Below are 25,451 nucleotides of genomic sequence, written 5' to 3'. Positions count from 1 at the left end.
CTCCAAAAATAAATTTTTCCCTTTGTTGTTTTTCTCCATTAAGCAAGATATGTCAGAAAGTAACTTGTGGAATGAACAGTTAATAATTACACATCCAGTACACTCTTAGCCAACTTTGAAGCCACATATTATACTTACCTTTACTAGATATGCACCCTCAAATGATACTTTTACCCATAATTAATCTCAAAGGACTAGGAGCTTCTCCACCTGATCATTTCTCCACTTAAGCCATTCTTCTAGTTTTTGTGTAACAATATTTTCAACTACCTTTTGACATTTATGTTCATATGAACTATCTTAAACATACTTTAAGCATGAGGCCAAAACCAATTATTAAAGGAGATATATAAATTAAATAGAAATCAGGGCTTTCCCTGGTGGCGCAGTGGTTGAGAGTCCGCCTGCCGATGCAGGGGACACGGGTTCGTGCCCTGGTCCAGGAAGATCCCACATGCCGGGGAGCGGCTAGGCCCGTGAGCCATGGCCGCGGGGCCTGTGCGTCCGCAATGGGAGAGGTCACAGCAGTGAGAGGCCCGCATACTGCCAAAAAAAAAAATTAAATAGAAATCAATTCCTAGAAGTAAATATGAAAAGTAACCAATGGTGACTAAATCACACTTGCACGGAATTTATGTGGATTACACATTTCTGCCTAATAGCAGAATATCTTCTTTGCAATGACATTGTTTAGGAAAAGTTAATTTAAAATATTAGTCTTCAATTTTTTCTCTTTTAATCGTTATTTCCACAAGATAATAGGATCATAAACTTTTATTTTTCGTTTCTGTTTCTCTTCTTAGGATGCTTCCATTGCTCACAGATTCCACATCATGAGAGAAAAACACCCAGAAAAATTCAATAGTAGGTAAGATAACATATTTTAATTATGGTTGCTGTTGATGAACTATGTCATAAAAGAGATCACTATATGGTATAAAGCACTTTACATATAATGACTGAATAAGGCTTGGTGTATGTGTAAATATTAAGACAAAAGTGTTCGTTTTTCTTGTTAGGTTTTAGTGAGGTTATAATGAGGAATACAGTGTGGTCATATCTAAGCCCATTCTTATGTGCTGAGAAGAAAGATTTCAAGTGTGAGGTGAAAATCGTACCTTATTAAGATATACTGGAAGTCTTTACATGGCTAAGTATGTGAGGAGCGATCATCCTAAATCCCAAGGAAAAACATGAGGCTCTGATTTGATCATGATGAGTAACTGTACATTGCGTAGGTATCATATAAGACCTTTAATCTTTGTACTATCAGTCCTATATGGGCCTCAGCTAAATGGAAAATAAACCAGAGAAATATCAGTGCTGACAAAAACTACTTTTAAAGACTTTGTCTTCACAGTGAAAAAGGCTTGAAAACCAAAATAGGCAGAAATTATTTCCTCTAAAATGTAGGTGTTGACTTTTTTCTGATACTCAGGGAGGTAGAGAAAGCTTTGGCTTTGTTATCTTCCCCATTTCTAGAAGGAAATATGGCTATCTCCACCCCACTAGCCAGGAAAAATTGGGCAGAAGCAGTGAATCATCTTTTGCTTCAGTTATATGCATTTCTACTCTGTTCATTTCACAGAGGTACAAAATCATAATCAGCATTTACATAGAGTTATTTAAGTGCTTTATATATTACTGTTCAAAGTCAATATGGTCTCTGTATTTGGCTAGATTGACATTGTACCATAAACGTTACAGAACACATAAGACAACTGCTCCTGGAAATTCTTATGTTTATTTCAGTTTTGTCATACACTAGTAGATTGACATAGTTTTCTTCCATGTAGTTTCATAATAAATAAATGCTGTTGAAATGTATTTTTAAATCTGTTTTAGATTTTTCTTAACTGTAGACTTTAGTGTACTACTTTGTACAAGAATCATCATATTAAATAGTTTCATGGTTAGTGAGACCCTATCTGATTTTTCATTATATTGATCTATTTAAATGTTTTAGCAAGACATATGAAAACATATTTGTAAAATGTGCCTTAGGTATTGCCTTAATGATAAATCATGATGCTGTGGTTTGCTCTTTCTTTCATAGTTCAGACATCTATGATTTTTGTTTTAAGGAAAATGGAAAAAGTGTATAATGAATATGTGTATGTGCACATAATATCTTTAGAAGGATTCACAAAAATCTTTTAACTTTGGTTTCTTCTGGAAAAGAGAACCAAGTGCTTGGGATGAATACTGAATTTTTATTGTACTGTTTGAATTTTATGCCATGTATATTACAAAATGAAAAGTCAAAAGTAATTTCATTAAAATTGTGCACCTGTTTTTTTATATCTAGAATAGACACTTTAATTTTACAAGAGTTAATTTTATTTCATGAAGTCTATGAAAAAAATTGATGTAACAATGAAATTATATTCACTTTGTAGTATATTTCAGCACTTGATGACCCATCTTGAATGTTCTGGAAATGAACATATTTATTAATGCACATAAAGCCATATTATAGAATCAACTATCCTATGCTTACCCCAGTACCATTCTGTGAAGCATTCATGTGTTGATATTCATATATTAAAATAGGTTTCTAGCAAAAAAAAAAATGCTATTTGAAAAATGCTGCATGCAGTGTGACCCACCAGGAGTTTTACAGTTTAAAAGCCCATTAAAGGAATTAAGAAATGCTTAAGGGGGAAAATTTTTGTCCCAAACTTATTCAGCAGAGGGAGGAGAGAAGAGAGAAGGAGGGAGGGGAGAAAACCAGAGAAACAGAGAGAAAGAGAGACATGGGGGAGGGAGGATGTATCAGTATGTTTAGGTGATGCTCAAATTTGACAGCCTATATTTAAGAATGCCAGTATTTATGATCCTCCCTCAAGTATAAAAGGTAATCAGTTTTGTTCTCCAGAATAATTTTAATTCTTTTTGATAAGACTTCTGTTATTTACTTATATCTATTTAAGTTTTTATTTTCAATTACAGTACTAATTTATGACATTGCTCACTGCCCAACATGTGGTTAGATGCCATTTACTACTAATGTGTTTCCTAATGTGTTTATATACCCCAATGAATTTATAAGATGTAAAATTACATCTTATTGAAACTTGTAAATTTAAGTCACAAGTAAATCTTGCTTATATAGTTTAAAGGGGATATTTCATTTGGAACAGTAATAACATAGAAAACACCTTCTAGATTGTTATAGGTCACATGTTTCTGTTGTGAGTTCAAAGAATGCCAGGTATATCAGTGGATGCTCAGTAAATTATCGCCAGCTGTTTTTTAAGATAACAATCAACCCTAAATTTATATACATCACCAAGTTAATTATCCATATACATTTCAATCTGTACTTTTGTAGGTTGTCTTCACTCAGAGTTACAAGCATTTAGGTAATTCTCTAAACTGCAATACAGCATATTCAGATTATGAAAATGTTCTAATAAATTTCTATGAGGAAGACATGCCAAGCTTGTGCACAAGCAGTTTCATACTTACAAGGACACGTTTCCAGATTTCAACATTGAGATAGGTTCGGCTATAGCACTTTCATATTTTCAGGAATTTGCAAATGGATTTTTTTAAGTACTCCGAATAATGGTGTTTCAGATCAGATCTCTTGTCACAATAAATCACACGCCATTAATATTATCCTCTAGCATGCTCACCTTGAAATTCATTTATATTTTAAAGAACATGATGTTTCTAACATTATCTTAAGGAAATTAATTACCAAAATATATAGTTCTGCTCTCTATGCTTCTTATGACAGAAATTGAAAGAACTGGGAAAGATAATGATTTTTCCGGTGGTGCTTAAGAGAGTGCTAGTTGAGAGGTTTATATCATATTCTTTTCCAAATTTCTACGTAAATCTAAGTTAACTGTTAAAAGGAAATATGCTGTTCAACTTTCTAAACTTTAAGATAGTCTTCAAACTGAATTTAAATAAATATTTCTGTTGTTTTAAGCTGGAAAAAATAATTCTTAAAGTATCTATGCTACTATTTAAAACCAGTTATTACATAATATTGGTATTTAAAATATTTATATAACTTGACTATTACTATTTACCATCACACTGATGCTCATAATTCAAATATATTACACCTTTCTGGGTTTTATTTAGTAAAAGCATTTTATGTTCTTGCTTTTTTTAAAAAAAGATATTAACAATTGTACATAAACACACTATAATATCTATTAACATTATAATTATGAAGGGTTATAATAATTTCGGAGAAAATGTAAAATGGTTGAATTCCACGTGTAGATCTGTGTATCATTGACAAGGACTTATAGGTAATATGCAAAATGGAACTAAGTATAGAAAAAGTATCAGTGGTTTACAAAGATTTTTTAATATTGTAGTCATAGCTTGTTTTTAAAGAACCAATTCAAATTCTTAATACACAACACTTAATACACCTGCTAGCAAACACTGAGGGTTAGCAATACTGCACAAAGATACTATTTCATTGTCACATTGATCACTTAAAATGATCTGGTCGGGCTTCCCTGGTGGTGCAGTGGTTGAGGGTCCGCCTGCCGATGCAGGGGACACGGGTTCGTGCCCCGGTAGGAAGGTCCCACATGCCGCGGAGCGGCTGGGCCCGTGAGCCATGGCCGCTGGGCCTGCGCATCCGGAGCCTGTGCTCCGCAGCCGGGAGAGGCCGCGGCAGTGAGAGGCACGCGTACTGCAAAAAAAAACCCAAAAAACTATCTGGTCTCTAACTCCCTGAATGACACAAAGATCGTTTTCTTAGCCCTCTGTTCAAGAGGTATGTGCCTTATTTCTGTACTACTTTCAGCTTTTTTGTGAAGACATCTACAACTAGAAAACTGAAACAGATATGTAAATTTAAATAAGGCAGTTTAACTCAGAATCTAGGTAGTGATATAAGATATGCCAGAGGGCCTTGCCTTCTAAATGTGTGAGAAGAAACAAAACTGAAAAATTGGTGTTCCAGACTGATAATTTGATGTTACTATATTAATAAAACCTAATTTTGAAAAAATTCTGTGCTCTGCACATTACTCAAGAAATTAAATTAGTCTACATGAATTTAGAAAATGTGCCTATGCCTTTAAGATGACACTCATTCTGTGGAATGATTCTTGATTTTTTTTTCTGACAATAGGCTTTAAGATCATGGAATGAGACTCTTTGGGACGTTAGTATCTACACAGTGCATGGTATATAATGAGCACTCAATAGATACTTGCTAAATGTATTCATTACATTATTTATTAGTAAGTGGTATATTTGTTTCAAAATATCTTACTATTTTTATAGTTTGTGCTTTTTATAGTGCCAAAAAAGATAATACAAAGAGAGTTGAAATATGCCTAGAATGAGTCTTGATCCTCAATAACTATTCTTTTAGGTACTAAAAGGTGTTTTGGTATTCTTTTTTTTTTTTTTTTTTTGCTGTACGGGGGCCTCTCACCGTTGTGGCCTCTCCCGCTACGGAGCACAGGCTCCGGACGCGCAGGACGCGCAGGCCCAGCGGCCAAGGCTCACGGGCCCAGCCGCTCCGCGGCACGTGGGATCCCCCCGGACCGGGGCACGAACCCGCGTCCCCTGCATTGGCAGGCGGACTCCCAAGCACTGCGCCACCAGGGAAGCCCTGGTGTTCTTGTATTTAATATCCAAGGACTCCAGCCAGCAGTGTTAACAAACAAAAATTTTACAATATAAATCCCTGAGCTCTGTGAATGCCTTGTTAATGAATGCTTACTTATTGATTTGTTTTAGCACTTGTATTATTAACTTTATCAGTTAGCAATAATTCTTAATGATTATTAATTATTTATTAGTCAAAACAGGTCACAATATATTCTTGCAATTCAACAAAATAAATGTTCAAATCTTCACAAGCAGTGTTTAAATTCTGTGTGGCATTTTATTTTAGGCATTGGACCTCACTTTTGCATCCATCAGTCAAGACAACTTCATTATTGTATAGTGAAGCATTTTTTTCTATTTAAAAATGTAAATTATGTTTCATTGTAAACTTCCACATTTGTAAATGGTACCATCTTTTATAAACCAACTAGGGAAATGGCACTCTAGATATTAAAAGTTTAAACATCTGTCTTGTTAAGTTTTCGGAATAAAATCTCTATTGATTAGAATTGTTCACATTGTACAGGGACCTTTTGGACAAAATTATATAGTCATGAGACTCCCATGAGCTAAGGCATTTTTTATTTCTTTATTTTCTGTGTACGTACCCAACTTTGGTCTATTTTTAAAAATGAAACTTACTCATTTTTCATTATCACTTAGCATGACTACTCAATTATATCCTTTAAATAACGTTTCTTGAATTTTTTTGTGTAAGCGTTATTAAGTCAGCTTTTCCAGATGATGAAACTATTATCCTCATATAAGCCATATAGTGTGTAGATAAATAGATGGGTAGATAATATATAGATTTATACATGTGTGTACATATATATATATATGTGTGATGCATATTTATTTATTTGTGTATGTATATGCTACATACATTTTCTGTGAGTTTCAGCTTTTCATATTATCATATTTATGTAAGCTTTTCATAATATGTATTCTTGCTACAATATAGTTCTAATATAAGACCTTTAAAATAATTTACTAACTATGCTATTCTCTCCATATAGTTTCATTTGTATGTTGAGACTCATTTAAATATGTCTGATCTGAGCAGATGAAAATATGGTTAAGTGAGAGCTGTGTGCACATTGATGCAAGGGATTCAGTTCACCTGAATCTTTCTGCATTATTTCCTGGTATCACTGAACCATAATGCTCACTTTTATGTCCGAGCTGTTCAAAATCATGTTTGTAAGATAGTTCTTTGGAATAGAGTGCGTGAGAACTGGAGGGTAAATTAGGAAGAGCTTCAGTAACTTTTCTTCGTTCTTTACCTCTCACTCCGTCTTTTCTTCATTCTCTCCAGATTTCTTATTCCTGCTCTCTTGTTTTCTTTCCTTTATTTTTGACACTGCAGGGGAGTAACAAAAGGATCAGTGAAGGTCCTGAAGTTTGGATAAAACATTGCTGTCTCCTATTGATTTGGTTGATTATTCTGCAGACATTTAATGAGTTCTTTTTAAATGATGGGCATCCAGCTAGACCCTGTATTTTTTGACTCTCTAAGGCAAATGAGGAAAATGAATTTGGGGTTACATATAAACCTTAGATGGTTACAGGTTCTGCAGAAGAATGTAAACTGAAAGAAAAGTCTACATTGTAACAGTACAGATGGGTATTTTCTGGGACTCCTAAGTTAAGGTGAGCATTGAGCTCTAAAGGGTATATGTTGAAGTAAGGGTTGCTTATATATTCTCTGATTTAGTTGAACAAGAAACATTTATTTCTAGTTTTTGTTTGCAAGATACTTACATTTTATTAGTATCATCTCCATGCAAATATTCTAAATTTTTTCTTCCTTGATTTTGCCTTTCTATTCCCAGGATTTGTGTTTTTGCTTTACATGAATTTGCAAGTGTTTTATGCAAAAATTTTATATACATACACACCCACTTCCTAGGATACCAAATTAAAAAACAAGATTTGTGAAGTAACAGTAGTTAATTCAGAAATGTCCGAAAAATCACAACTGAATAATCCAAGATATACAGTGTTTTCTTATAGGGAAGGGTACTAAACAGAAGGCAGTTTAAGAAAAAAATTTCTGCTCATTATTATAGGTCCTGTGCCTACATGGAAACTTACAGGAAATAATTATCAAATTAAAAGTAAATTATTTCTTGTTTATTATAAGCTGACAGCAAATATATATATATATAATATATAAATTTATACATATTATAGATATATAGATATATAATTTCAAGTAGTCCTTAATGAATTATCACTTTTAAGGGAAAAACCAACTTAGCCAGCAGTTAAAGCTGCTGTTTCTAAGAACCCTGTCCTCAATTTACCAAGTGTTTTTGTGTTGAAAACACTGAAGCTTCTGTTTCCTTTGTGTTCAGACCTACTCCCTGGCTTAGCATTAGTCTCTCTAACTGTAACAAGAACCAGGTGTGCTCTGGGGGCTGAGGGGATCCACTAAAGTAATTAGACAGTGGACAGCTGACTTTGGGGAATGAGCCTGTAACACTGACCAGTGTGAACAGCAGAAATGTTTTTTCCTTTGATTTTGTAGATAATCTAGAGGCTAGCATTTGTAATTCGTTAGAGTTCAGTTGTTACATTCTTTAGTATAAAGTTAGTTCCATATAAGTTAGTTAATTTGATATGAAGTGTAAATGCCTAATTTATAGTATCTAGATGCTTTACGATTTATTCCATCAATAATGTAAGCATTTTGGGTTCTTCTAGAATAAAATCTGTTGATTCTTGTTAGAAATTATCCCTGGTGTGGAACCTTGAGGACCTTTATTATACCACTTCTATATAGGATATATTAAGTATAAAGTAAGTCTATCTTGAACTCTTTCCAAAGAGGTTAATCACCTCATTATAAGGTAATTTTACCTGGAAAGTAATCCTCTGGCATGGCTAATTGGAACTGATTAGGTGCTCTCCATTGTTTCTTGCTCCACCTAAGCATTAGTTACTAATGCTTTTCCTTTTCGAATACACGTTCTTATAAGGATGTGTTCAGCATTATTTTCTGACTGAATATAATAATTCTAAAATATTAACTTTGAATGGTAGGTTTACTTTTTAAAAACAGGCTTCCTCACATACATTTTTCTTTGAAGAGAAAGATAATATTCTTGAATATGCAGCATTTTGAAGTTTGTATTTTCTGCTTTGTATTTCTACATGAGCAGTGTTTTCACAAAGTAGGGAATCTTATTTAAGCCACCCTCATAATTCTGTGTAGTAGCCCTAAAATATGAAGAAAATATTTCCTTAATGGGTAAATTTCTGAGGAGACTTAGAAAGTAGAAATACAAAATCTTGATTTATTATGAATTTTTAAGTTTAATATCTTAAAAATCTCTTCCTCCCCACCTCAGCTTCTAGCAAGAAAAATAGCAGACATGCTATAACTTTATTGTATTTTTAAAGATTTTATTTGACACACACTTATAAGGGGCCAAAAATATGCTAATTGCCAAGGTATTCCCTTTACTATTGCTCCATAGCAAGCTTTCTGCCACCATATAATGAGTTCAGTTTCTTCCCCTCTCCCATAGCATTGTTCCTACATTGTTCAAGCCCTCACTAGCAGTATCCTAAGGCTCGGCAGTGTCCTCCTGTCTCTTCCAGGTTCTTCTCACCCTTCAGTTCCAAAGCAAATGTCACATGTTTTCTGTTTTTGTTGTGGCGGCCATTCACTTCCACATATCAAAATCTGTTTTGCTTACTATTGCTAAATAATGAACTACTTGAGGGCTTGGCAATGTAAAACGATCATTTTATTACATGCATAGCTTCTGTGGGTCAGCAGTTCAAACAGGGTGAAGCAAGGATGGCTTGTTTTTGCTTCATCATGTCTGGGCCTCCAGCTGGGAAGACTCGCTGGTTGGAAGTTATTTGATAGCTAGTGGATGGAATCTTGGTTACTCTCATGTCTGGTGGCTGATGCTGGACTAAAAAGTCCAAGAATCTACCTTCTGCAATCTGGAGACCCAGGAAGGCAGTGGTGTAATTCAGCCTGAGTCCAAAGGCCTAAGAACCAGGGGAGCAGATGGTGTTAATCGCAGTTGGAAGGTCACATGTCCCAGTTCAGTCGGTGAGGCAGGGGAAAGGGGGCAGATTCCTCCTTCATCTGCCTTTTATTCTATTCAGACCCTTCACAGTATGGGTGATGCCTACCCACACTGGGGAGGGTAATTTACTTTACTGAGTCCAACAATTCAAATGCTAATCTCATCCAGAAACACTCTCACAAACACACCTAGAAATAATGTTTAATTTGAGCACCCTGTAGCCAAATTGTCACGTAAAATCAACTATCACAAGTACCTACAAAATGGCGTCTCCATGTGGCCTAGGCATTTTCAAAGTGTGGTGGCCTAGGATAGCCAGACTTCTGACATGGCAGCTCAGGCCTCTAAAAGTTAGTATCCTGAGAGAACAGGGAAAAGCTCTATGGCATTTTCTTCACTTAGCTTTGGAAGTCACAGAGTTTCATATTCACTGTACTTTTTATTGATTGAAGTGGTCAAAAGCTCACTCAGATTCAAAGGGAGGGGATATAGATAACACTTTTCAATCGGAGGACTGTTAAAACATGTTCTATAACGTTCACAGAGGGGATTCAATGATGAATAATACTAGGTTCTTGTTTCAAAGGAGCTTAGAGTTTAATGGCAATAATATTGCAACATACAATTATAATAAAGGCTACTATTTATTTAGGAATAACACTTCCACCTCCTTAACTCATTTTTATCATATGATGTCTTCTTTAATCCTCAAAGTAAGTCTACTCTGTAACAGTTGCTATTTTCATTTTATGGAGGTGAATACTGTCCACATAATACTTCATAGTAGGAAAACCAGAAGCTCATGCTCTTAATACATATGCACAGTCAGGAGTAAACTGTGCCTCTACAATGTCTCCTTGTTTCTCCATGTCCTGCCCTTGTTCCTATGGCACTTACTTTCTTTTGGTTCTTGACTTAAAGCTTCTGTTGGAATTCCCAATTGTCTTCTTCATTTTCTGGGTCCCTCTGCATCTGGTAGCATTTCAGTAATCTTAATGCTGGTTGCGTTTCACTAACAGCAGCTACTGCTAAACACTGATGCTGACCTTGAGACCTGTCCTGTATACCCATATCTTCACCGCGCTAGGCCTGATCATAGGGTGCCTATAATTTGCTAAGGATTGGTGAGGGTGGCAAACGGAATGCTAGATTTTATGTATAATCATCTTCAGATAGATTATATAGGTGACATAGAAACAGATTCATCTCTATAGACAGAACTGAAATGATCTGGTTTGGAAAACAGGCTACTGTAACTTAAAGGACAACTTAAATTTTAAAAACAACTTCTTATTTTTGGGCAACTACTGGCACTTTATCCCCAACTCTATTGGGTTAATGACTTTCATCTCAGACCTTCTGAAGAAGGAACAACTGCTTCAGTGATCCTAGGCATAGAGTCTTTCCAGAAACTGAGCAACTCTCCTCCACATCAGTGCTAATCCTGCTGTGTCAGATGTTCCACCAGCATGACTCTGTCATGTGAATTGTGGCCATTGGTGCCATTTTGTCTTATCATCTAGGGTAAAAGTATACATTATATTTTATATAAATACAAATGTATACATTTGTTTACGTATTACTTATATTTTATCTAAATAAACATTGTTATAATAAATCATATATAAATAATAAACATAAATAAAATTTTAAAATAAATATATATTTGTCAAAAATAAGCATATAATAAATTTTTAACTTTATGTAGCTCTGTATATAATAATTATAAGATATAAATAGGTAAATATATAGTATACTTATATACAAGTTTTTGTCCTTTTATATTTTTATTTAACAGGTTTAAGGTACTGTCTAGAAGTCTTCATTTTTGTTAAATAAATCTAGAAATTGTGAAAAACATGGTCTAAGAGCTACTCTTTAAGGAGCACAACTTTAGATTACTCCTTAGAAACTTCTGTAGCTTGACTGTTCAAAATAAATTCCCTTGATCACAGCAATAAGGTACCAAGCAGAATTTATCCAGCTTCTGTGTATAAACACCATCGTATGTAGTATTTGCTGTTTGAAAGTTTGGACCTCAGCTGTATGGATACCTGCTATATCCAGAGTAGGCACTGCATCAGAACTTGGCAATATGTTTTGACTGACTTACTGACACATGAAACCAGTTTGATTTTCTCATTCCTATGCTTTGTCCACCTAACCACTGACAACTCCTGCCTGGTTTAAATTCCCTTGGGTTTATGGTCCCTGGAAGTAGCTTTGGAGCTGAAATAATTAAAATTTAAATAATAATACCTTGTTTATTCAGAATATTTCTTTGGAAATGGTACTTAAGCTCTCCAAACCCGTAAGATCTAAAGGAGAGCTATATGGAAAATATTGACCTCAGGGTTCCTGAGGCCACCTTGTGCATTTATTCATGATCTTCTCACAGTTGATGGCTCAGTTCTGTCCTCAGGCCAGTTTGTGTGAACATCCAAACGTCTATTTGCAACTCATGAAAATCCGGTGGATTATGTCTCCTATAAAGTCTTAATATTTGTGGTGTATGCGAACAGCTAGGAGTGGCACTCGTTATATATCATATGAAGCAGTGAGCTGTATTTCACCATGCACTTAGAACTAATAAGCAGGGAATCTTGAAAAGCCTTACGTGTATCTCCTTGACTGAATTCTTTTCTCCCCCAGACAGACACGTATGTGTGCTAGTTAGAGCTCTGGAGCCTGTCTTCCTGGCTTCAGATCTTGGCTCTTCCCGTTCAGAAATCAGTTGTGTGACTTCTGAAAGACTGCTCATCTTTCTGTGCCCCAAATCTTTAATCACGTAACGAGGATTGTTACTAATAGCACTGGTCGTGGGGGGTTGTTTCTACGTAAGAAGCAGTGGATGAAGAGCACTCTAGGGATAAGACGGGAATAAAGACACAGACCTACTAGAGAATGGATTGAAGCTATGGGGAGGGGGAGGGGTAAGCTGGGACAAAGCGAGAGAGAGGCATGGACATATATACACTACCAAACATAAGGTAGATAGCTAGTGGGAAGCAGCCGCATAGCACAGGGAGATCAGCTCGGTGCTTTGTGACCGCCTGGAGGGGTGGGATAGGAACAGTGGGAGGAAGGGAGACGCAAGAGGGAAGAGATATGGGAACATATGTATATGTATAACTGATTCACTTTGTTATAAAGCAGAAACTAACACACCATTGTAAAGCAATTATACTCCAATAAAGATGTAAAAAAAAATAAACTAAACTAAAAAAAAACAGTGACTAGCGAATACCAAGTTCCTGATGAGTATGAGCAGTTACGATTTATGACCTCTTCACTCACTGCCTACAACCCCCACAGGACACGTCAGCGCTCTCTCTCACACTGTCTTCACCTTGCCTCTCTGATTTTTCTTAGAGAGTCTGAGTTTACCTTCAAGGCCTTTCTCGCAGACTCCTATTCCTGGTGAATGGCAAGGAATATGACCTCTAATAAAGCCAGACCTGGACCCTTGCAACATGTATGCTCGGCAACTCTTAGTGTCTGTGTTCGGTTACCTGAACTTCAGGCCAAGTTTGATCCAAAGATAAATAAAATTATTAGGTCCTACTTTCATTTTTCTTTTATTTTCTGGTCTTTGTCCTGCTTCATATATTAACTTAGTCCTCAGACAGACTTAGGTTATAGTAGTCAAATATTTCCAAGATTTACAACTACAAACCCACACTGTCTAGAGAGAAAGAGAGAAAGGAAGTTCTGATTGTCACTCTTATTGGCTCTGCATCTGTTACATGCCTGCCGCTGGACCGGTCACTTTCACCAGAGGATGGAAATGACTTCCCTTAGAACCATGTAGATCTCTAGATGGCAACAGAGTGATTGGAGATTGGGAAATAGATGCTGCTGTGTTCACTGTACATACTAATAAGCAATTATAATCATCAGTTACTAAACTTGGATCCTTATGTTACAACATTTTTACTTTCTTTTTGACTTTTTCTAAACCTGTTCTTTTGTACATAAATCTTAATACTACCTTACAGAGTCTGGTCTGAAAGTGTCATTCACTAGAAAATACCTGATGCTGTTCTTACATGTTTATTATTTCAACCACCGTTGCCAATAAGCTAAACTTATTTCCTCTTCTACTGATTTCCATTGGCGAAAGCTTAGCTCTGTATTTACCCAGTTGACTCCCTTCCCCATAACTCATTGGGATGTTGAACTTTACTGCAGAAAATCACAAAACAAGACCAAACTTATCTGAGTGTTCAGTAACGAATGGTAATCCTACATCTGTTTGCTTATCCAGTTCCTTCTCTCCACCTCCACACCACCACCCATTTCCAACATTACTCACTCTATACAAACCTTTCCTCCTGGTAATGATTCTGATTTATACTGCAATGAAAAAAATATTGATAGAAATAGAAACCACAAGTTAAACAGTGATTAACCCAACTCCCAAATCACAAACCAATAGTCTATCTACATCAAGGTCCATCTTTCCCTCGTCCTTTCTAACATAACAGATAAGTTAGCCATCCGTTAACCTAGGGCCAATCCCTACCTCATGTGAGCCATATCTCTTCCATACCACCACCATCTTCTCTTTCTCTATACCTGAAGCATACTTTATTCCTCTCTCCCAGATCTTTTATATCCTACTATTTCAAGCTCTTTCCTAACATCTTCCCGTCAAGTTCTACCTAGGTTTTGTCTTTATACTTAAAAAAAAAGAGAGAAAAAAAATCAGTCTCCTGATCTTCCTTTTTTTCCATCTGTACCTGATCCAGCTTAATCTGTTTATAACCAAACTCTTTTAATAAGTTTTATACACTTTCCCATTGTCCGTTCATTCCCTTATGAAAACCAATTTGATGTGGATTCTCTTTCCATTGGAAGGGAAAATGTTCTCATTAAGGTCACAGAAGATCTCTCACTCTATCCAATATATAGATTTTTTTTTTTTTTACCTCTACAGAAATTGACTTTGAATTTGTCAGTTACTCTCTTTCTAAACCTTGTGTTGTCTTAATCCATAAAACATACCATCTTACCTATTCCTACTAAGTTTTTAGTTTTATTTATGGCTGCTTCTGCTGTCTAACCAAGCCATAATTGTTAGCGATCCTCAGAATTCTGGGAGTTTATGCTCTCTTCTCTAGTCTCTTGCAACTTCTTTGAGAGTGATCTTTTTAAAAAGCTAACTTACCTTGCTTTATCAAATTCATTAATTTCTCAAACTTTACTAGTTTACAAGGCGATCTAAGATCTGGTTCCTGGCCTGACTTTTGACCTTTTCTCTGTCCTTTGCTGTTTCTGCCCTTCCCTGAGTTTTAGATTGGCTGTTTCTATTCATTAGATTGAATCCACTCAATTGCTGCTTCCTAAGGATCATTCGCTATCCTTAGAAACAAATTTTCATTATAAATTTATTTATTTTTGGCTGTGTTGGGTCTTCGTTGCAGTGCGCAGGCTTCTCTTGTTGCGGAGCACGGGCTCTAGGCATGCAGACTTCAGTAGTTGTGGCACACAGGCTCAATAGTTGTGGCGCACAGACTCAGTAGTTGTGGCACACAGGCTCAGTAGTTGTGGCGCACAGGCTTAGTTGCTCCACGGCATGTGGGATCTTCCCAGACCAGGGCTCGAACCCATGTCCCCAGCACTGGCAGGTGGATTCTTAACCACTGCGCCAGCAGGCAAGTCCTCCTTGAAGAATTTTGATTTAACTTCCTGGCCCTTCCTTTTTCCAAACTGTATTTTAATGCAACTACTACTTCATGATAGGGTTAAAAAGGAAGGGATCACAATTCTCAGTTATTAAATTTCAAAAGACTTGAAATTCATGTCAGAGACAAAAGTTTGAGAGTAGATTTGAAAATTTCATAATTCTGGTTTGTGAATATCAAAAGTGGAGGCCTGAAGGACTCAGGGCATGAAATTTATGTTATAATCATAATTCTGATATTACAGAGTCTCTGAAGTGATCTCAAACAATAGAAAAGCTTTATTTAAAAAATGCATGTATTTTTTATGACCCTTCAAAGGAATTTGGCAATAAAGAGCAAAGTACTTAAACAGGAAACTAATGTTGGAGTTGGTGGTGCACAGGGAAGAATGCCAACTGCGTTAGGCCATAAAAACATTAAAAATAAAGGAAGATCTTACTGATTGCTATTTCCAATGTTCTTTCTAGTTGTTAGAATTTTCTATTTTTACTTTTTAAATCTGATTATGGTTGTTTCAGAATTCCAAATTTTCAGAGTTTTCAAACTTCAGTTTTTTAATGTAAGCTTCATCATATACAAAACCTAACAACTTTGTAGAATTCTTTATGCAGAATAAAAACTCTTTTTATTTATGTAAACACATTTATATGGCTTTTGTTAAAGCCACAAGACTGAAGCCAGATGTTTATTTTGTTTTAGGGAATTTTTTTCAAAATTTGATATTTTGTATTTTAACTATTTGTTTTTAATTGTGGTAAAATGTATATAACAAAAAATGAACCACTTTAACTACTTTTATGTGTACAGTTTAGTGGCATTTGGTACATTCACATTGCTGTGCAGCCATTACCACCACCCATCTCCAGAACTTTTCTTTCTTTCCAAACTAAAGCTCTGTACCCTTTAAACAAATAACTCGCCTTTCTCCCCCGCCTCCAGTTGTCCCTGGCAACCACCATTCTACTTTCTGTCTCTGTAATCTGACTACCTCATATAAGTGGAACCATACAATATTTGTCGTTCAGATTTGTCCCTTCTTTCACTTAGCATGATGTCTTCAAGGTTAATCCATATTGTAGCATTTTGTAGCGTATTGTAGTCAGAATTTCTTTCCATTTTAAGGCTGAATAGTATTCTGTTGTATGTATATACTACATTTTGTTTATTCATTCATCTGTTGATGGACATTTGGGTTCTTTTCACCTTTGAGCTAGTGTGAATAATGCTACTATGAATATTGGTATATAAGTATCTGTCCAAGTCCTAAGCTCATTTATAAAAGTACTTATAAACTTTCTGAAAATTTAAAAGCAGTTACGATCTACATTAAAATAATTTTATTCTATAAAAGACATTGGATAGGGTCTAGCATACCTGAATCCGCAAATAATTAGGTAATGTGGATCTTCAAATAATTAAGTAAATGTGTATTCTTTGGGTTTGATTTTTTTTCCTGATCTCTCTTTCTGTTTCTCTCTGTCTCTCCTCTCTGTCTTTGACGTGGAACAGAAAAAGAAGTATTTATTCAACACTGATTTTTGTTTATAGCTTATATTTTATTTTAATATTTATTTGACTTGCTGTGTAACACATCTTTTAAAAGTAGGTTTCTGCTCTGCTCTTCTCAGAGAATCTTTCTAAGTGCTGAGGGAAACTTGAGTATAAGTATTCAAGAAACTGTTTAATCATCAAATAGATTTACCATATAACCAAAATAGAAATGTTTCAGGCATACACATCAAATATATATCATTTTCTTAGGCAAATATTGACCTCAGAAAATTAAGCAATTCTTAGTTTATGGCCCAATGTTTTAATATTCTAAGAATACTAATATATTATTTATTCAGTAAAGAGTTACAGTTTTACACAGTTATATCCTTTTACTTATAAAAACAAAATGATTACTACCAAATTTTGAAAAACAAAAAAACCCCACAACTTTAACACAAAAACCCTTAACGCAATTTCATATTTTTTCCGTTATTTTTAATGTGTAACATGAGAGAAATAGTTACTACAGGCAGGTCTGTAATGTAAAAGTGCTTGGAAGATAAATAAGGTTAATAATTAAATATCCTTCCTGCCCTTGAAAAGCCTGCAGGCCAGTGGGGAAGACAAACCAAACATGTAATCACAATAAAATGTGGTAAAAACTATCACTGAAGTTAAGTGCAAAATTAAGTACATTGTGCTACCAGAAGGATGTGTCTGTTTCTGTCTGAGGTGAGAAAGAAAGAGGTTATCCCCCCCAAAAGATAGTCTTCTCATACCCATGTCCACTGCTTACAGCATCGTCACCAAGTTCCTCCACTGAAAGTCACACATGTCACTTCTGCTCACGTTATGACTTAGTGAAGCAGCCATCCTGCAAGACAAGAGCTCAGGAAAATGTGGTCTCCCACTGTGGGGTCATGGGCCCACCTAAAGCCTGGGAGGCTCTAGTACACACAGAAAGAAAGGAAAATGGAAGTTGATTAGCAGTCTCTGCCAAAATCGTCACGTATTGTGAAAGTGAGTTGGGCTGTTCATAGACTTTAGGATTCTTAGTTCACTCTCTTGGGTTTAGGAAGCCACTTACATCTAAATTTCTGTGGTCCTCATCTTCTATTGCATCTGTTTAATGTAGTAAAAATACAGATACTATGAGAAAACATTATATAATAAAACCTGTTTGTAGTGCAAGCAGTCAGTCCCACATTTATCACCTTTGTAACTTTAAATCTTTATATGTCCATTTATTTCTAGGCAGGGCACATGCCACTTATGCCACCCTTCTAATTTGCTGATAAGTTTATTATTCACTGTGATGGCATAATTTGTTTAGTTTTTACACACAGACCTAATCAGTTCTTTACATGTGTTTTTTGCATATTTATTTTCATTAACTTTTTTCTTATTCATTCTGCTTTAATTTTTAAGACATATTCAAATTACAAAGGTCATTTGTAGTTTCTGTAACTTCTAAGGTACAGAAACATTCATGTCCTGTAATTCATGTAATCTGTGAATTTATTAATATGAAATATATTTATATTCATGCTCAATTACTTTACATTATCAGCTTTTTTACATTTCAAACTAGATGTTTTAGCCTGTTTTGTATTTGCTTAATGATCTAAACTATATTCAAATATACATAAACTAACTGAAACTATTATATGAGGGAAAGAATGCAAAGTCTAATGAAAACTCTATTGATTTCTCTTTATCTGTTAATCTTATCAATCTTTATGAGAAAAATTATTGCATTAAGGAAAAAAACTTGGGTTACCATGATCCCTTAAAATAATGTCACGATAGTTAGTACCCATCTTATTTTCATTATGAATTCTTGTAGCCGAGTAGTTATAAATCTAATAGTTGTCTTTTGTTCTAACAATGTACTATAATAAAACTCATCACTAGTATGTTTTAAAGGCTGCACTGTGTTCCAGATACTCTACCAAATTGTTTTCCTGGATTATTTTATTTAAGTCATACACAACCCTAGGAGATGGTTACTATTATTATTCCCACTCTGTATATTAGAAAGCAGAGTTAGAATTTTAAGGAACTTCTCTAGGATACATACGCAGCAAGTTACTAACCATTCTGTACAGATGAACAGTCATTTAATACATATCTACTAACCAGAAAATATTTTTATTGTTCAGGGTAACAGATGAGTTCGATACCATTCCAGCCTCTTAGAGTTTGTGGCTTAGTAGGGGAAAGATACATGCAAACAATACGTGTAGTACGTGAGATGAATGCGGTAACCAAAATATCATACCTAAGTATACAAAGGAGAAAATAATTTTCATGTGGTGGTGGTGTGGTGGTGCGAGGGAAAACTTTGTAGAAAACATAATTCCTGAACATGGTTCTAAAAGATGATTAGATGCTTTACAAGTGACTGTGGAGTTAATAGAAGCAATGTCATGTATTAAGGTAAAGCGGCATAAAACATACCAGTATGTGGTGGGAACCATAAATAGTTCCAGGTAGGTAGGTAGGTGGATTGATGGATGGATGGATGGATGGATGGATGGATGGATGGATGGATAGATAGATAGATAGATAGTGTTTGAAATGTAAGAAACGGAAAATTGAAGGGGATTTGTTGATCATACTCAGATCACAGAGAACTTGAATAGTCCCATTGGAAACTGGGACTTATATCCCTTGAGGTAATATGAAACAACTGTAGGGTTTAAAACAAGGACATAAGACTAAGGAAATGGATTTTTAGAAGAGGAGAGTGACTACTGTTATCAGATTTAGTAATTGATACGGCTGTGAATGTGGATGTTGAAGGGAATGGTGAATGAAAGCAGAATGGTAGCAACACCACCCAAGAGGTGAATGTAGGAAGAAGAGGTGGTATGTGGGCAGAAGATTATGAATTTGATGTTGTGCTTGTCGAATGTGAGGTATCTATCTGTGGAATATCCAGGTCAGTTCCATAGACAGTAGCGCATGACATTACGTGGGATGTCTGAGATTGAGATGAACAGCTAGTAAAATAAGAGTCATTTTTTGCTCCATCATCTGTAAACTGGAGCATTGGTAAAATCCAGATTAGTGAAAACTGGGTTATGTGACTGGGTTTGGTTATTTTGAACTATACTTGTTATAATCAACTATGCTTTTTGAAGACACTGACTTAAGTCATTGGTGAATTATATTTTCATATATTATGAGATAAAATTATATTACATATAATTATAGTAATATATGTAATTGCATACATTATTATTAATAGTTTTATCAGAGGCATTTATTTAGCATTTATTTAGATTGTTTTATTTATTTGCTTATTTAGACTATTTTATCAGAAGCATTTATTTATTATTTAAGCATATTAACTTATTAAATTGTTTCTTTAACTTTTAGGATAAGGAATGTAAGAATCTACCTTTATTGTGACCCTCACAGAAAGCTTCCTTTTATTAGAATTCTTGGAATTAAGTTTAAAGTTCAAATTCTTATATAGTTTCCATAGATCCTTAATTACAGAAAGAAAGAAGCTTTAGGACATCATTATAAGCAAGTCTTGAAAAGATTCTCTAAGTACTTTAAAGAAGTTGAAGAATCCAACCAGCAGAGGGCGATGGCCTACATGCACTCAGTCATTGCAGCAATCCTTGAGCTCAAGACAGGGCGGGAAGAGTCCTTTCTTAATAAGCACACTGGCAAAGTAATTGTTTTGCTGAGTGTTGCGTTAATGGCAGAGGTAGATATTTATACCAGTAGCCCTTCTCTTGTGTAAATATGCATCTCTTTTAGCAAAGTGTAATTTGAGTTTTATTTGAATGCCGGCCAACGGACTTGAGAGTTTGTTACAAAAAGCCAAAATCTGAGCAATCTGTGTTGAGAGGTCAAAGGCCATTTGTGTACCATAGTCCTGCTAACTAATTAAGGAGGTTTTGATCACATTTGATAGACAAGACCAGTTTTAATTTGATGTGGGAAGGACATTACTTAAGTCAAACTGAAAGTCAGAGTTTTGATACTTTCTTAATTGTAGCATTACTAATTAAATAAAAGCCAAAATGTCTGTAACAGTTTTCTTATTGGAACTGAGGGCATTCTAAAAAAATTCTTAGAATAATTAAAATATTAATAATTAAATAATAATTATAATAATAAGAATAATTAAAAATAATTAAAAATTCTTAGATAATTAAAGCTAGGAATAATAGCATTACTATGATATAATACATTAATTATTTATAAGACTTTTTCAACATACCTCTTTGGTTTAGAATATTTAATGATCTTGCAAAAATTTCATTTTATAAATATTTTAAAAAGTAATACTGTATTTCTTCAGAATGCATTTTAGCAAATCTCTTATTTTACATATATTTATTATTATAATTTTCTTAAATTTTCCATTTAGATAAGAAAATAAGGAAAACAGTTATTTGTTAAGCACATAGAAGCTTTTTAATGTACAGAAATTATTGGCAACTGTGTGTTTTAGGTAATTGCTTAATAATATCAATTAGTTTTTAATGATGCAGGCCCTTTTACATGCCATCTTTACTAGTACATGATGATTTCTTGTTATTGTAACATGCAGCATACTTTTAAAATGTGTACAATTAAATATATGATATATCTGTGTAGTGTCTGAAATCTGTTTACTTTTAAAAGATGTGAAATATGTTTGCTTTGTATGTTATAAAGAGAACTTAATGCTGTCATTTCTACTTTATGATCCAACACAGTGAAAGTGTAGTAAACTGTTTAGAAACCTGTGGGAAGTTAATTTTAATGTTTAATAGTGTGAGGGGGGTCCCGTCTCTTTTCTTCATTTCATGAAGCTTATAACAATTTTATTTGCCAAGATGATGATTATTTAATAAAGTGACAAACTGTCCCACTGATAGGATACATTAATTTGCCCCTAAAGCTGTTCCTTGTCCTCCATAATAAGGTGATAATTAGGTTTTCAGATTAGAATAAAATAATCATGTCAGTTATGTAGATGCTTGTTAAAATATATTTAATCCTTTATATAAACTTGAAAAAGTTAAAAGCTATAAAATATGTTTCTATGTGAACTTTCAGGTGAATACAGCTAATATACCAAGTTAATTTTAAGCTAGCATGACTCATTGGAAGGTTAACAATTGAAAAAATAACGTGAGAGGTGATTAACTTTTCAAGTAAAGCAATAGTGTTAGGCTTTGCTGGAACATCTACGTAGTAAAACTGCACTCATTCATATCCTAATTTAATTTCTTGCTCTGTCCACAAAGGGTGTGCAGTTTAATCTTTCAGAAGTCACATAGAATCAGTTTGTGCATGTATATTAGCAGCCTCAATTTCTAATATTGTTGAGGGCTTAAATTGCTGTCAGATACTACAAATGATTACATTTCAAGTTTAGCTTTATATTACACAAAATTAACTCATTCCCACAGGTAAGAGTCTAAAAAATACTATATGGTGTTTGAATTTCCAACAGTGAAAACACAATTTACAAAAGCAAAACAGTGACTTTTTGAAAAGAAAGACTCTTTTCATTGCCTTGGGCTTGATGATAGCACATTGTCTTAAAGTTCTAAAGCCCAATTTTCTCTAGCTTTAAATAACGAAAGGTAATTTCCTCTTAAAGTTTGCAGGGTATTAAAAACTTTCCTAAAGCTATTTCCTGAACCAAGTTGGAGACTGTTCAGTGCACATTCATTTAAAATACCTTTAAACGTTCTGATTCGATTACTTTTAATAGAGTGGAGAAAGTTTGGTGTAGCTTTGAGTGCACAGCATGAAAGGTGGGGTTTTAGTTAGGAAACATACAGAATTAGTTCCTGTGCAAAGGTAATCTCTAGAGAACTGTAAGTAACCAGAAAACCTTGTTGGAGACCATTACATGTACTGCTAATGTCATGTACTTTCTTTGTACATGTTATGTACAGAATTACAACATAAATGCAGTTGTGGTAAGACACTGGCAAGATAAAATAAAAAGATATTTTTGTTGATAATATGCAAAAATGCCACATCTGGTTTTTTTTCATTCTGCAATTATTTCTCTGAGGGAGATTTTATATAGCTGTGAAAACCTGGAGAGTTTTGTACAAAACAACTTGACAAGTGTTCATGATTCCACACCAATGAAATGTGTTTTAATTTCATTCAGAATGTTTCAAGCTCTTTAGCTCATAAACAGTAATAAAACTCATATTGAAGTTATTTCTGTGATTTTTAACTTTATTGTTTAAATGATGCAAGCAAGTTTTCCTGGTCCTCATTAAGAAATACAGAGAATTCTAAGCAGAGTTTACATAAGAAAAAGTATATTGACGATTTGGAGGTTGGGAACTGGTATGTCTTGATGTCATACAAAGTGCACACAACGTGTGAATTCTGATTCTGCTTCTTACCAGCTCTGAAACTTTGTGCAAATTATTTAGAATTACCTCCATTTTATCACCTGTAACAACAGAAACATTTCCAGAATAACAACAGAATTCCTAGTTCTCAGGATTGTTAAAAGATTACATTAAATTGAATAATGCATAGGATATAGCTAAAGTAATACCACTTTCTTTCCTTTTTATCCCCATCAGAATGTACTGTCAAAACTATCATTTGAATGAAGTGCATGAGGAACAGTGATGTCCTCATTACAGGGGCCAATAATTCTTTAGGAATTTAGGAAGGCAGGTCAGAAGTACTAAGTGATTTGTAGGAAGTGGAAAATGGAGTAGGAAGTTTTTGAACACCACTTTAGTATTTAAGAGGTAGCAAGTATCTGATAATAATCACATACGGTTTTTCTGTGTAATTCAAAAACTATATTATATAGTAACACGAGCAGAGACTTTAGATTAAGAAGCTATATTAGGGCTTCCCTGGTGGCGCAGTGGTTGAGAGTCCGCCTGCCGATGCAGGGGACACGGGTTCGTGCCCCGGTCTGGGAAGTTCCCACATGCCGCGGAGCGGCTGGGCCGGTGAGCCATGGCCGCTGAGCCTGCGTGTCCGGAGCCTGTGCTCCGCAGAGGGAGGGGCCACAACAGTGAGAGGCTCGTGTACTGCAAAAAAAAAAGAAGAAGCTATATTATTATTCCTGGTTGTGGGAGTAACCTCCTCTGTAAATTGGAATGATTTTGGTCAGGCACCTCACAGGGTTATTGTAGCTATCTAGTGTGATAATGTTTGTGAAAATACCGACTATCCAAGAACTGGCCCAAGATGATTTTCCAGTAAAAATCATGGTCAAAAGAGAAGATAAAATTAATAGAGACATACAGGGAATGCTGTAGAATTAAGTGGCTTCTCTAGATGGGAGAGCATTTTCAAATTATACTTCCCTCCCAAAAGGCAGCACAAGATATAAACACTTCCCAATGTAGCATAGCAAGATATATTAGGGACCGGAAAACTATGGTACACGCACCAATTCCAGTCCTCTGCTTGCTTTGTGAAAAAAGTTTTGTTGGAACACACCCAAGCTCATGGGTTTTCCTGCTCTCTATGTCTGTGTTCAAACCAGAAGGGCAGAGTTGAATTGTGACAGAGACCACGTGATCCTCATAGCCTAAATATTTACTATCTGGTCCTTTACAGAAGAAATTTACCCCCTGCAATATATGGAAAACTGTAACTATGGAGAAAATGTTCAAAAGAGTGTGGACAGATATCAGAGCATATGAAAGGAGGGGAAATCTCAAGTTCTAGAACATAGGGACATAAACAATAGATATAATTGAGAAATACAGGTTTCCCTCGCTATCCAAAAGTAGACCGTTTTTATGAAATCTTTTGTAAGCCAAAATAGCGTAAAGCGAAGAGGCTTGCTAGTGGATGCACAAAATAATTCAAGATAAAGCACAGATACTCACACACACAGTTTAAAGCTACGGTGACTTGATACTGAGATGCTGAGTTCAGTTCCCAGGGAAGGAGCTTGGAGGTGTTACTCTGCTGCTAGGGTGCCCGCTTCTTGCTGCAAAACAAATCTGAACGCTATTTTTGCTTTTGTCTTTTTTTTTTGTAAAAGTGAAAATCCTCTTAGGCTTTCTTTAGGTTAGGGAGAACAGGTACTCGTGTAGGTCTTTTGCAAAAGTGAAGTGACGTAAAGCAAACGTTCAAAAAGTGGGTGCTGCTTGTACAGTGGATGAGGAATTTAAGTAGACTTCTCATCTTAAGTAGTGTGTGAAATTTGAGCAATTGTGGAGAAACTGAGATGCTATGCAAAAAGTAACACATTCTAGTTCAGATCTATGTGTGTTACACAAAATTGTGCACTAGGACAATATGTGAAATAGATACTCTTGAGTGTTCAGTCGTATCTGTGTCAGCTTTGTTTATTCGTTTGTTAGGAAAAGCAGTATGTACCAGAACCATTTAATTTGATCTTTGAAATGGCTATAGTGGTGACAAGGACACACTCTGGAACCTGACAGCCTAAATCTAAATCCAGGCTTCTTTGCTTACCAGTTGGGTGACCCTGGGCAAAGAGCTTAGCCCTCTCTGTGCCTCAGTTTCCTTCTCTGTAAAAAAAGGCATGACAGTAGTTCCTACCCTGGAGAGTAGAAAGGAGTATGTAAGTCAATGTAAAACTCAGAGAACAGTGACTGGCATGTAGTAACCGTGATATGCATGAGCCGTT

General features: G+C 35.1%; 1 protein-coding gene across 17 annotated transcripts in view; it reads left to right on the top strand.

Annotated features, from left to right (window-relative positions):
- DGKB (diacylglycerol kinase beta) overlaps nt 1–25,451 on the top strand; it is a 901,775-nt gene that overhangs the window by 580,000 nt on the left and 296,324 nt on the right. For all 17 annotated transcript variants that reach the window (XR_009565105.1, XM_060304680.1, XM_060304683.1 and 14 more), the window contains one exon: nt 804–868. Coding sequence is in view for 16 of the 17 variants with exons in the window: in XM_060304680.1 (XP_060160663.1) it covers nt 804–868 (65 nt within the window). In the remaining variant the exon portion in view is untranslated. The remainder of the gene's footprint in view (nt 1–803; nt 869–25,451) is intronic.

This window comes from Globicephala melas, chromosome 9 (assembly GCF_963455315.2).
Source record: "Globicephala melas chromosome 9, mGloMel1.2, whole genome shotgun sequence".
NCBI classification, from domain to species: domain Eukaryota; kingdom Metazoa; phylum Chordata; class Mammalia; order Artiodactyla; family Delphinidae; genus Globicephala; species Globicephala melas.
Note: the sequence above shows the minus strand (reverse complement) of the source record. Positions and strands in the feature narration are given on the sequence as shown.